The 12,401-nt window shown below is 33.8% G+C and overlaps 1 protein-coding gene across 1 annotated transcript in view; it reads left to right on the top strand.

Annotated features, from left to right (window-relative positions):
* LOC115413454 (probable carboxypeptidase X1) overlaps nt 1-6,942 on the top strand; it is a 35,418-nt gene extending 28,476 nt beyond the window's left edge. The window contains exons 10-13 of the mRNA XM_030126312.1: nt 142-436; nt 2,993-3,132; nt 3,258-3,360; nt 6,371-6,942. Of these exons, the coding sequence (XP_029982172.1) occupies nt 142-436; nt 2,993-3,132; nt 3,258-3,360; nt 6,371-6,699 (867 nt within the window). The 3' untranslated portion in view covers nt 6,700-6,942. The remainder of the gene's footprint in view (nt 1-141; nt 437-2,992; nt 3,133-3,257; nt 3,361-6,370) is intronic.
* Nucleotides 6,943-12,401: the final 5,459 nt, after the last annotated feature.

The following is a 12,401-nucleotide window of genomic DNA, read 5'->3' as shown; positions in this document are numbered from 1 at the left end:
CCTAGTTGGAAGCAGCAAAATGATCAACATAAGGAACTGAGTGACTGTGACCAGGTCCATATGATAACAGTGATGACTGGGTCAGAATGTCTCCACAACTCAGATGATACATATTACTGTTGTTGTTGTTGTGTCCTCCAGGTTGCCCCGGAAACCAGAGCGGTCATCAGCTGGATGCAGGATATCCCCTTTGTGCTCAGCGCCAACCTCCACGGCGGCGAGGTGGTGGTGACCTACCCCTTCGACTGCACCCGGGACTGGGCACCACAGGAAGACACGCCCACGGCGGACAACGCCTTCTTCCGTTGGCTGGCCACGGTGTACGCCTCCACCAACCTGATGATGGTCAACCCCGACCGCCGCATCTGCCACTACGAGGACTTCCAGTCCCACAACAACATCATCAACGGCGGCGCCTGGCACACCGTACCTGGGAGTGAGTGGTGACGAAGGGGGAGGGGTTTCAGGAGGGGGGAGGAGCTTTCATGTCAGTTCAGTTCTTCTCAGTTTGATCTTTCTAATGGGTTCTTCTCTGAAACTGGTCCTAAAAACAGGACGTGGGGCTAAAAATTCAAACCAGATGTAGACGAACGTTATGAAGCAAGTTTGGGTCTATTTAAAATAAATACTTACTGAGATAAAAGAGAAACTATTTTTCAGATAAAACCCATTTTTATATTATTTTACATTATATTTAATACAAAAATCTGCATGTAACACAGTCAAAAGGACACCAAATTATGCGCACCTATTTTTTACTCTATTTCTTCAAATATCTTCATTCTCTCACAGGCACATTTTGGGAATTGAACTAATTATTCAAGGCAGAGTGTTTCACAAAAATGACCGCTGTTGTAAAATCATTCGCAATTTATATGTGTTTAACTGGGCAGGTTCTGTGTGTAACACCAGTGGACACGATGGGAAGCTACATACATTTTTTTAAGCTCCTAAGACCCAGGAAATGTCAGCAAAGTACCAGCTTTTTTTTGTTTTTTATTAAATAAGTGCCTATATTGGAAACATCATGATGCAACAGTTTTCTCAGATGCAGTTTTTACGTTTTTTATGGAATGTCCTTTGCGATGGACAGTTTTCTTTTCTTTCTTTTTTTTTGTATAAAGTTCTGAAACTCTTGTCCACAAATGTAGACAGAAAACCCATAGCTGGGTCTGAGGAGGATAAATGAATCTGACCAGTAGTTTCAGAAAAGAACATTGTTGAAATCTAGACATTGGTGACCTTGAGTTTGTCCGTTCAAGGTCATTCAAGATCAAAGGTCACAGATCCAAATGAAAGTCCATATGTGACTTCTATCAGTGCTAAACAGTAACTATGTTCATATCTGGAACCATTTACATGTCATAAACCATCAAAACATGGACCAGCTTAAGTAACGGCGAATGTTTAATATTTCAAAAAATTTGTCAAGATTCAAAAATCACAATTTCTGAAAACTGTGAACAGTCTTTGTACACACTGTCTAAAGCAGGGGTCTCAAACATACGTCCCACCAAAGGTTCCAATCCGACCAGGGATGAATTTGCAAAGTGCAAAAATTCCACAGTCCAGGCTGTGGAATTCATTTTAGATCAGGATCCACATACAGACCAATATGATCTACAGTCAAATAGTGACATAATTATCTACAAAAAATAATGACTCCAGATTTCCTTCTTGGTTTGATGTGAAAACAATATTACATTATGCCTATAAATAATGACAACTTCAAATGTTTGTCTTTGTTTTAGTGCAAAAAATAACATTAAGTTATGAAAATATTTACATTTACGAACTATCCTGTAACAATAAAATGTGAATAACCTGAACAAATATGAACAACCTGAAATGTCTAAAGAAAATTAAGCACAATTTAACCCTTTCATGCATACTGGCCACTACAGTGGACAGCTATTCTACAGCTGTTCTCTTGAATACGTGGATTTTGTTGTTCTTTTCATTTCTTTTTTGTCTTTTTTACACATATCTTTATTAAAGTTTTAATACACTACATATCTTTTCTGATATGAATTGGTAATATTATGTAGATCTTTCCTGAGCATAAACCCCCAGAATCACAAGCCCTCCCCATAGTTTTCACATATTTATCAGTAAATACATGTTTCTGTGTCAAAAATTAAATGTGTGGTGTCCAGCTGAGTGGACATTTTTGCAACTTCATGAAAAATAGGTTCATAAGAATTTTTTTCATTATTATTTTTTTATGCATTTTTTAAATTATTTTTTAAAATAATTTTTATATTATTTATTTATTTTGTTTATTTATTTTTCAGAACAAAATTTTCAATTGCATTGTTTTTTTCATGCCTAAAGAGGAATAAAAACACTCAGGAAAATATTTTGATTAAGGTTCTCAGAATTTGTGCATGAAAGGGTTAAACACTTTTCTGCCTGTTCCTCAGTGTCTTTGTAGATCCGATAATGCACATGTAGAAATGATAAGTTGAGGAATAGGCAAATATTGTTAAAATTGCACTTATTTTTCTTAAGCAATTTCAGGTTTTTCACATCTTTTTTGTTTGGATAGTTTATAAAAGTAAGCATTTTCATCATTTAATGTTTTTTTTTTTAACTAAAACAAAGACAAAAATTTGGAGTTGTCATTATTTATCGGTTATTCTGTTATTATTTTACTGGTCCGGCCCACTGGAGATCAAATCGGGCTCAAGAAAATGAGTTTGAGACCCCTGATCTAAAGGAAGATACGTAAAAAATTAAAAATGAATCTGACCAGTAGTTGGACAGATGTTTGAAGGAACTGCTAATGAAAACAACGCCTTCACCCTCTCGTGTCCTATCAGACGGTGAGATAGAAACGCAGATTTTTCCAGGTAAAAAAAAGGTCACATGAAAGTGAGTGACATCCAGTCAGATTCACAAACTGTTATGTGTTAAAGGTTTTATGGTTAGTTGTTGCTTTGGTTGCAGTTGTTTGTATGTTTGAGTGTTTTTTCGTGCGTTTTTGCGTCAGGTATGAACGACTTCAGTTACCTTCACACCAACTGCTTCGAGGTGACGGTGGAACTGTCCTGCGATAAGTTTCCTCACGCCAGCGAACTGCCCTTCGAGTGGGAGAACAACAAGGAGTCTCTGCTGGTTTACATGGAACAGGTTCGATGAAGACCATGTCCACCTGTCCGTCTGTCCACCTGTCCGTCTGTCCACCTGTCCATCTGTCCATCTGTCCATCTGTCCATCTCCGTCTGCTGTTGTTCAAGGTGTTCTGTCTTCATCAGGTTCACAGGGGGATTAAAGGAGTGGTGAGAGATAAACTGACCAGAAAAGGAATACCAGACGCCATCATTAAGGTGGAGGACCACGACCACGACATCCGATCAGGTAGGGGATGGAGGAGGCGTTACCATGACGACCGCAACAGACAGTGGGTTCATATTCAAGTCAATGTCTTTTAGTTTTAGAGTCTCAACTTTTTGTCATTTTGCTTAATTTTAACGCTGTGTATTTTAATAAAGAAGAAACATTTTGTCATTTTAATAGATTTTCATGTTATACGTTTAGATTTTTTAAATGTTCTGGTATTTGACAGTAAAAAAAAAAAAAAAAAGATTCTCAAACCAAAAACCACTGTCTTTAACTCTGTTCCATTAAGGGAAAAAGACCTAAGTTTTAGTTTTATGTAGGTTTTTTCTTTTTTTTTTTTTTAAATTTACAATAATATTTAAAGAGAATGTCATCATCTTCCTAAAAATAATTTCTAAAATAATTTGTCATTTTTTCAAATTTATCAGGAAACACAAAAAAACTGAACCAGAAATTGAGTATTTGATGATTTCAGCAAAAAAAAAGTCATTTTTTGTCAAAAAGTTTTTTCTTCTCAAATTTCCTTTTCATGTAATTTTGTATTTATTTATTTATAAATTTACCCCATTATTCACAGAGAATATCCAAACTTTTGTTCTTTAGAAAATTTACCACTTTATTTTCAAACAATATCTGAGGTTTTTTTGTTTGTTTGTTTGCTTGTGTTTTTTAACTTGTGTGTTCCTTCATAAATTAAAAAAAAAAAAGTATGAGTTTATTTTAAGAGAACATCCTCATAATTTTACCAATTATTCAAGTTTTCTTTTTCTCGAATTAATTTTTCTTGTAAATTTGTTTTTCTGGTTTTATTTTCAGACACTATCCACTTTTTTTCTCATAAATTTCAGTATTGTTTTGTTTTGTTTTGTTTTGTTTTTTCTAACTTTACCTCTTAATTCTCTGATAAAAAGCCCAACACTTTTATTGGTGAAAATCTTTAGTTGTTTCTTTATGGTTGTCATCCTACCTGGTCCCTTTCTGCTGCTTTGCTCAAAGGCCCCCTGGTGTTAGTTTTCCAGACTGACTCGCTACTCCCTCCAGTGGTCGTATAAATCCTGGAAATAAATTCTCCTTATATCTGCTCAATCCAGTACATTTTTAACGCTGTATATTTTAATATTAAAGAAACATTTTGTCATTTTAATAGATTTTCATGTTATACGTCTAGATTTTTTAAATGTTCTGGTATTTGACAATAAAAAAAAAAAAGATTCTCAAACCAAAAACCACTGTCTTTAACCCTGTTCTATCAAAGGAATAAGACCTACGTTTTAGTTTTATGTTGTTTCTTTTCTTTTTCTTTTTTTTTTAATTTACAATATTATTTAAAGAGAATAACATCATCTTCCTAAAAATTGTTTCTAAAATAATTTGTCATTTTTTGAAATGTATCAGGAAACACAAAAAAACTGAACCAGAAATCGAGTATTAGACAGACAGACAGACAGACAGACAGACAGACAGACAGACAGACAGACAGACAGACAGACAGACAGACAGACAGATAGATAGATAGATAGATAGATAGATAGATAGATAGATAGATAGATAGATAGATAGATAGATAGATAGATAGATAGATAGATAGATAGATAGATAGATAGATAGATAGATAGATAGATAGATAGATAGATTCTTTATTCATCCCAGAGGGAAATTTACACCATTTCCCACCAGAACCAGAAATTGAGTATTTGGAGATTTTGGCAAAAAAAACAAAAAAAAAAAACTCATTTTTGTCAAATAGTTTTTTTTTTCTTCTCAGATTTCCTTTTCATGTAAATTTCTTTTTCTTTCTTTCTTTCTTTCTTTCTTTCTTTCTTTCTTTCTTTCTTTCTTTTTTTTTTTTGTAAATCTACCCCATAATTCACAGAGAATATCCAAAGTTTTGTTCTTTGGTAAATTGACCACTTTATCTTTAAACAATATCTGAGTTTTATTTTATTTTATTTTTTAAACTTGTGTGTTCCTTCACAAATTAAAAAAAAAAAAATTGAGTTTATTTTAAGAGAATGTCCTTGTAAATTTACCAATTATTTAAGTTTTCTTTTTCTCAAATTTCTTTTTCTTGTAAATTTATTTTTCTGGTTTTCTTCTCAGAAATATTCAGTTTTTTTCTCATAAATTTCGGTTTTGTTTTGTTTTGTTTTTTTTTCGAAATTTACCTCTTAATTCTCTGATAAAAAGCCCAACACCTTTACTAGTGAAAATCTTTAGTTGTTTCTTTATGGTTCTCACCCTACCTGGTCCCTTTCTGCTGCTTTGCTCAAAGGCCCCCTGGTGTTAGTTTTCCAGACTGACTCATTACTCCCTCTAGTGGCAAGGGTATTATCATTCACGAAACTAACGAAATGACGAAAACTAGAATTGTAAAAACACTTTCATTACCTGAAATAAATAAAAACTAAAATTAAAAGAAAAAAAAATGATAACTAACTGAAACTGTATTGTGTTTTTACAAAACTAACTAAAATGTATAAAAATTATGGATAAAATTCCCTTCGTTTTCATTTTTGTCAGTGTCGGATTGATATGAAATCGATTTATTTTCCTCAAGCAATTTTAGCTAGTGGCACCATATGATATTTAAGGGTCTGTCACTTGTGTTCACTTGTGGTTTCCAGTCGTCTTCTGGTCCCCACTCTACCTGGAAACATGGAGACTAAAGCTGGGACAAAGCAGCAGAGTCCTGTCTGGGATTTATTTGAATACGACAAAGAAGAAGAGAAAAGATATAAAGAAACTAAAACTAAACTAAAACTAAGCATTTAGAAAATAACGAATACTAATAAAAACTAGCAAACCTGCTCTAAAAACAAATTAAAACCAACTGAATTAGAGAAAAAAAAAGTCAAAACTAAATAAAACTAAACTATAATGAAAAATCCAAAACTATTAGAACCTTGTCAAGTGTTCGTATAAATCCTCCGGCCCCTCACTGGAAATAAATTCTCTTCATATTTGTCCAATCCAGTACGTTAATATAAACTATAAAACTCTGTGACTGTGCTTGTGTTTTCGGTTCCAGCTGCTGACGGGGACTACTGGCGCCTCCTGAACCCTGGCGAGTATAAGGTGGTGGTCTGGGCCGAGGGGTACTTCCCGTCCATGCGTCGCTGTAACGTGGGTCTGGAACCTCACGCCACCGTCTGTGACTTCACTCTGACTAAGACTCCCATCCAGAGGCTGAAGGAGATCAGGGCCAAAGGGGGGAAGATCCCCCAGGACCTGCAGCTCCGGCTCCGGGCCCTGAGGCTCCGAAAGCTTCGCGCCAGCACCAAAGCCATCAACCGGCGCCGGGAGGGTCAGCGGGTCCAGACGAGGAGGGCCCGGTCCCCAGAGGCCCGGAGGGTCTGATGATGGAGAATAACCCCCCCACCCCCGGTGATTAGTAAGAGGACGTTATAACAGGGTCGACGACTACGGAAACACGAAGAATCCACTAAAGACAGAAAAGTTCGACACATCCTGACCTCGTAATTATGAGAAAATATTAAAAAAAAGTTTAACCTAATCATCGAATAACATTAAATTAAAAAAATAGTTCCAGTGTCCCTGTATGTCACTAGTCACTTTTCCATTGACCCTCAAATTGTGCAAATATTACTTGTGCATAAAAATTTACCCAATAGAAAAATGACAATTTCACCAAAAAGTCTCATTTTTCGATTAAAAGTTTTTGCGCTGGCGAGAGTTGGTTTTTTGGGGCCATAGCGCAAATGGTATACCATGAAAAAAACTGCAATGGAAAGACCTTTTTTCGCAACTAGAGTCAGGTGAATAAAAAAAAAAAAAAACAGATGTTGACATATGTTAGAACAAGAGAAGAAGAAGAAGAAACATGATGCGGTATGTGTGGACACACCAGGAAACCCAATCATTTTTAATTTAGTACAAAATAGAGGGGTAATATATAATAATAATGAATATATCTGTAAATCAGGGGTCTCAAACATGCGTCCCGGGGGCCAAATGTGTCCCGCCAAAGGTTCCAATCCGGCCCGTGAGATGAATTTGCAAAGTGCAAAAATTCCACAGTCAAGGCTGTGGAACTCATTTTAGTTGCGGTTCCACATACAGACCAATATGATCTACAGTCAAATAATACCAGCAGAAGAACCGACAAGAAATAATGACTTCATATTTTCTTCTTGGTTTGATGTGAAAAAAATAATATTACATTATGTCTATAAATAATGACAACTTCAAATTTTTGTCTTTGTTTTAGTGCAAAAAATGACATTAAATTATGAAAATATTCACATTTACAAACTATCCTGTAACAGTAAAATGTGAATAACGTGAACAAATATGAACAACCTGAAATGTCTGTGGAAAATTAAACACAATTTGAACTCTTTTCTGCCTGTTCCTCAGTGTTTAGTGTCTTTGTAGATCTGATCCATAATGCACATGGACAAATGATAAGTTGAGGCAGAATATTGTTAAAATGGCACTGATTTTTCTGAAGAAACTCAGTTTTTTCAGCTTATTCACATCTTTTTTGTTTGGATAGTTTATAAAAGTAAGTATTTTCATCATTTTGTGGGGTTTTTTTGCACTTAAAGAAAGGCAAAATTTTGGAGTTGTCATTATTTATTGGTTATTCTGTTATTCTGGTTATTCTATTCTGGTTCGGCCCACTGCAGATCAAATTGGGCTGAATGTGGAACCTGAAAGAACATGAGTTTGAGAGCCCTGCTGTAAACCAACACCATATTTACATTTGTCGCCATGTTTATGGAATGACTTCTTGTGTCATCTCGCGATATTAAATAAACAAATCATCGCATTTGTGATTCAATGGAAAAACCATCATTATGCACTTCTGTTTTTTTGACATTTAGTAAATATCGGTAAAGTTTTGCACAGATGTCCAATGGAAGAGCAACTAGTGTCATGTTCATGTTGAATGTGTGAGGTTGTCAGGTTCTGTCCCAATGTTCTAGTCCTGTGGTCTGAAAATAGAACCTTTATTTTACAAGGAAAAAAAGCTCATTGACATTAAAAATCTCTTTTTTTCAACAGTGTCCTGGTTAAGACAGCAGCAGCAGCAGAAGTTACATAAAATTACAATCACAGCCGTACATCCACACTAAAAATGTACAGAAACACAATAAAATTCAGCACTAAAAACTAACTTCAAACTCATAAGAACATACATAGAAAACGCCACCATTATTTTGAAAAATGTGGAAAATCAATCTGTCAATGGAAGTGGGCGGGACTTTCACTGGAGAAGAACTCAACTCATCCAATCATAGTCCATATATGCCTTCTATCAGTGACCAATAGGAACTATATTGATACCTGGAACCATTTACATGTTATAAACCATCAAAATATGGACCGTTATTAGTAAAGGCACATTTTTAATATTTTAAAAAAATCATCAAATATTTAAAAAAAAATCTAAATTTCTCAAAACTGTGAAGAAACTTTGTAGACATTGACTCATGGAAGATGCATAAAAAAATTAAAAATGAATCCAACCATTAGTCTTGGAGAACAAAATTGCTGAAATGTAGAAAATGGTGACCTTGAATTTGATGTCTTATCAGTGACCAGTAATAATTATATTGAAATCTGGAACCATTTACATGTTATAAACCATTAAAATATGGACCATTAGAAGGAAAGACACATTTTTAATATTTAAAAAAATTCATCAAATATTTTTTAAAAAATCTAAATTTCTCAAAAATATGAACAAACTTTCTAGACATTGTCCCTAGGAAGATACATAAAAAATTTGAAATGATCCAACCAGTACAAAATTGTTGAAATCTAGACATTGGTGACCTTGAGTTTGACCCTTCAAGGTCACTGAAGGTCGAAGGTCATGGATTCAAATGAAAGTCCATACATGACTTCTATCAGTGCTCAATAGGAACTAGACTGATATCTGGAACCATTTACATGTAATAAACCACTTAAAATATGGACCATTAGAAGGAAAGGCAAATGTTTAATATTTCAAAAATTAATCAATAATCAACATTTCCCAAAACTGTGAACAGTCTTTGTAGATATTATCTCAAGGAAAATACATGTAAAATTTGAAATGAATCCGACCTGTAGTTTCAGATATTTGGAAAAACTGCTAATGAAGACGACGGCCTCACAGTAGTTCATGTGTTATCAGACGGTGAAATAAAAACACAGATCTTAACAGGTTTTTCATCTAAATTTAACACTTATTTCCATAAAAAAAGCAAACCTTTACTTGTGAAAATGTTTATTTTTTTATGCTATCGGCTCCATCTGTTTAAAACACAGGTGTCAAACATGCGGGATAAATTACACTGAAGATATTAATAATCAGTGGTGTAAAAATCATTTTACTTCAGGTTCAACATACAGAGCAATGAGATCTCAGTTGGGTCAGACCAGTAAAATATTATCAGAATAATCTATAAATAATGAAAACTGCAGATTTTATTTTTGTTTTAGTGAAAAAAAATACAATTACATGAAAATGTTTATACTAATAAACTATCCTTTTACAAAAAATGTGAATAATCTGAACAAATATGAACAATGTGAAATGTCTTGAGAAAAGTAAATGCAATTTTATCAATATTCTGTCTATTACTAACTGTTTTGTGTATTTGTTATTGTAATGTAAGTTGTAACGCACATGTGTCAATGATAAACTGATAAACTGAGGCAGAATATGGTTCAAATTGCACTTCTTTTTCTTAAGACATTTGAAGTTGTTAATGTTATTCAGATTTTTAAGGAAACGTTGTAGATGTTAACATTGTCATAATGTAATTGTACTTTTTTCACTGGTATTCTTTTACTGGTTCGGCCCATTTGAGATCATATTAGGCTGAATGTGGAACTGAACTAAAATGAGTTTGACACCCCTGGTTTAAAACATTATTTTCTCATAATTTCGAGCTCTTTTCTTGTAGCATGTTCTTTTTTTCAAATTAAAACTTTCTGCTGTGCGATAAAGTCAGGTTTTACTTGAAATGATCCCACTGTTGAGACGTTTCCACTTCAGAGTCTTCATGAAGCTGATCGACCACTTTGATAATGAACGAGAAAGATGTCGACCCACGTGTGGATATGGAGGTTAATGATGAATAATGACGTTAATGGACTTTAGAGCTGAGGCTGTGGTGTTTTAGGTTTCTGTAGAAAGAGACGTCGTTGATGATTTAAGTATCAGCAGGTCTGATGTTTTACATGTTTAACTCTGTTTGACCAGGTTCAACTGTACCATGAATAAAAATCTAATAAATATGGATCATGTGTCTGATGTTTATTCAGTTTATCAGCAGAGTTTGACCCTTTATGTCACAGGTGTCAAACATGCGGCCCGGGGGCCAAATTCGGCCCGCCAAAGGGTCCAATCTGGCCCGCGGGATTAATTTGTGAAACACAAAAATTACACTGAAGATATTAACAATCAATAGTATAAAAATCATTTTTATTTCAGTTTCCATATATACACATATAAACCAGTTAGATCTCAGCTGGGTCAGACCAGAAAAATACTATCATAATAACCTATAAATAATGACAACTGCAGATTTTATCTTTGTTTTTAAGTGTAAAAAAGTAAAATTACATGAAAATGTTTATATTAACAAACTATCCTTTTACAAAAAATGTGAATAACCTGAACAAATATGAACAACGTGAAATGTCTTGAGAAAAGTAAATACAATTTTACCAATATTCTACCTGTTACTAAATGTTTTGAGTATTTGTAATTGTAATGTAAGTTGTAATGCACATGTGTAAATGATAAACTGAGGAAGAATATTGTTAAAATTGCACTTGTTTTTGAATGAATGAATGAAAGAATTTTTTTTTTGGTTTTACATCAATCATTGTACTCAGTACATCAATCATAATAAACATAAAAACCAAAAAAGGAATAGGCTAGAAGCAACAGCTTATTTTTTAGCCTATCCTTTTCAACTAATACACAGCTTACATCAACTTAAATGTATACAACATCAAGCATTCACACCATAATAACAAAAAACAAAAAAACAAACAAAAAATCAACAACAAAAACATATCTACCATCTCAATTCAATATTTCTGAATGATTTTAAACTTCAGGTACTTTTTTTTTTTTTAACTTCGCCAAAGGAGTGAATAACTTAAATACATCATAAGGTCCATTCTCACCCACAGTCCCAGTTCATCTACACTCCACATTCGTCCTCACTTTAACCCATAAAGACCCAAACAACCACTGATGACCAAAATCATCTACCAGCATACAATGTTTAATAACTTCTGATCCATTAAACCAATCAATACATGTAAATAATTGGTTTTGTCATCTTTTAATAGTCATCAGATATGACCCATTTGGACATTCAGAGGCTCCATAGTTACCGTGGAAACACCATCATCTTCTACAACACTAATTCACTTGTAACACCCATGGAGTTGGATCAATGACAGTGCATGGAGACACTGGGTTTATGTTCAGGTAATAGTAAATTTTGTTAAAAAAAATGTCACATTACCTTCATTTTTCTCTGTTTTAGATATCATGACAATTTACTTCAATATGAGCTTTTATGAACATCTACATGACCAGTAAATTAAACATGGGAAAACATCTGATTTTTAATGTAGAAACACAAAATATAGAGGGTAATATTATAATAAATGATGATAAATCACTTGAGCAAGGTTAAATAGAGAGAAAAATTCATTTTGGAACTGCCGCAAAAGTCACACTGGGTCTTTATGGGTTAACCCACTCACACATGAAAATCTCTGGAATTCAAATTACTCTCTTAATTCCAAGAACCATGACTGGTATTTGAAACAATACCATTTTTATCCTTCATGTTCCATATATCTTTTTAGAAACAATTCTTTATACCTCTTTTTAAATATATTTATGTTTGTACTTTCCTTTATCTCCTGTTCTAGATTGTTCTAGATTTTCTTAAGACAATTCAAGTTGTTCACATTATTCAGATTTTTTAAGGAAACTTTGTAGATGTAAACATAATCATAATGTAATTGGACTTTTTTCACTGGTATTCTTTTACTGGTTCAGCCCATTTGAGATC

This window comes from Sphaeramia orbicularis, chromosome 22 (assembly GCF_902148855.1).
Source record: "Sphaeramia orbicularis chromosome 22, fSphaOr1.1, whole genome shotgun sequence".
Classification (NCBI taxonomy): Eukaryota; Metazoa; Chordata; class Actinopteri; order Kurtiformes; family Apogonidae; genus Sphaeramia; species Sphaeramia orbicularis.
The sequence above is the reverse complement of the archived record's forward strand: the minus strand, read 5'-3'. Positions and strand labels throughout refer to the sequence as shown.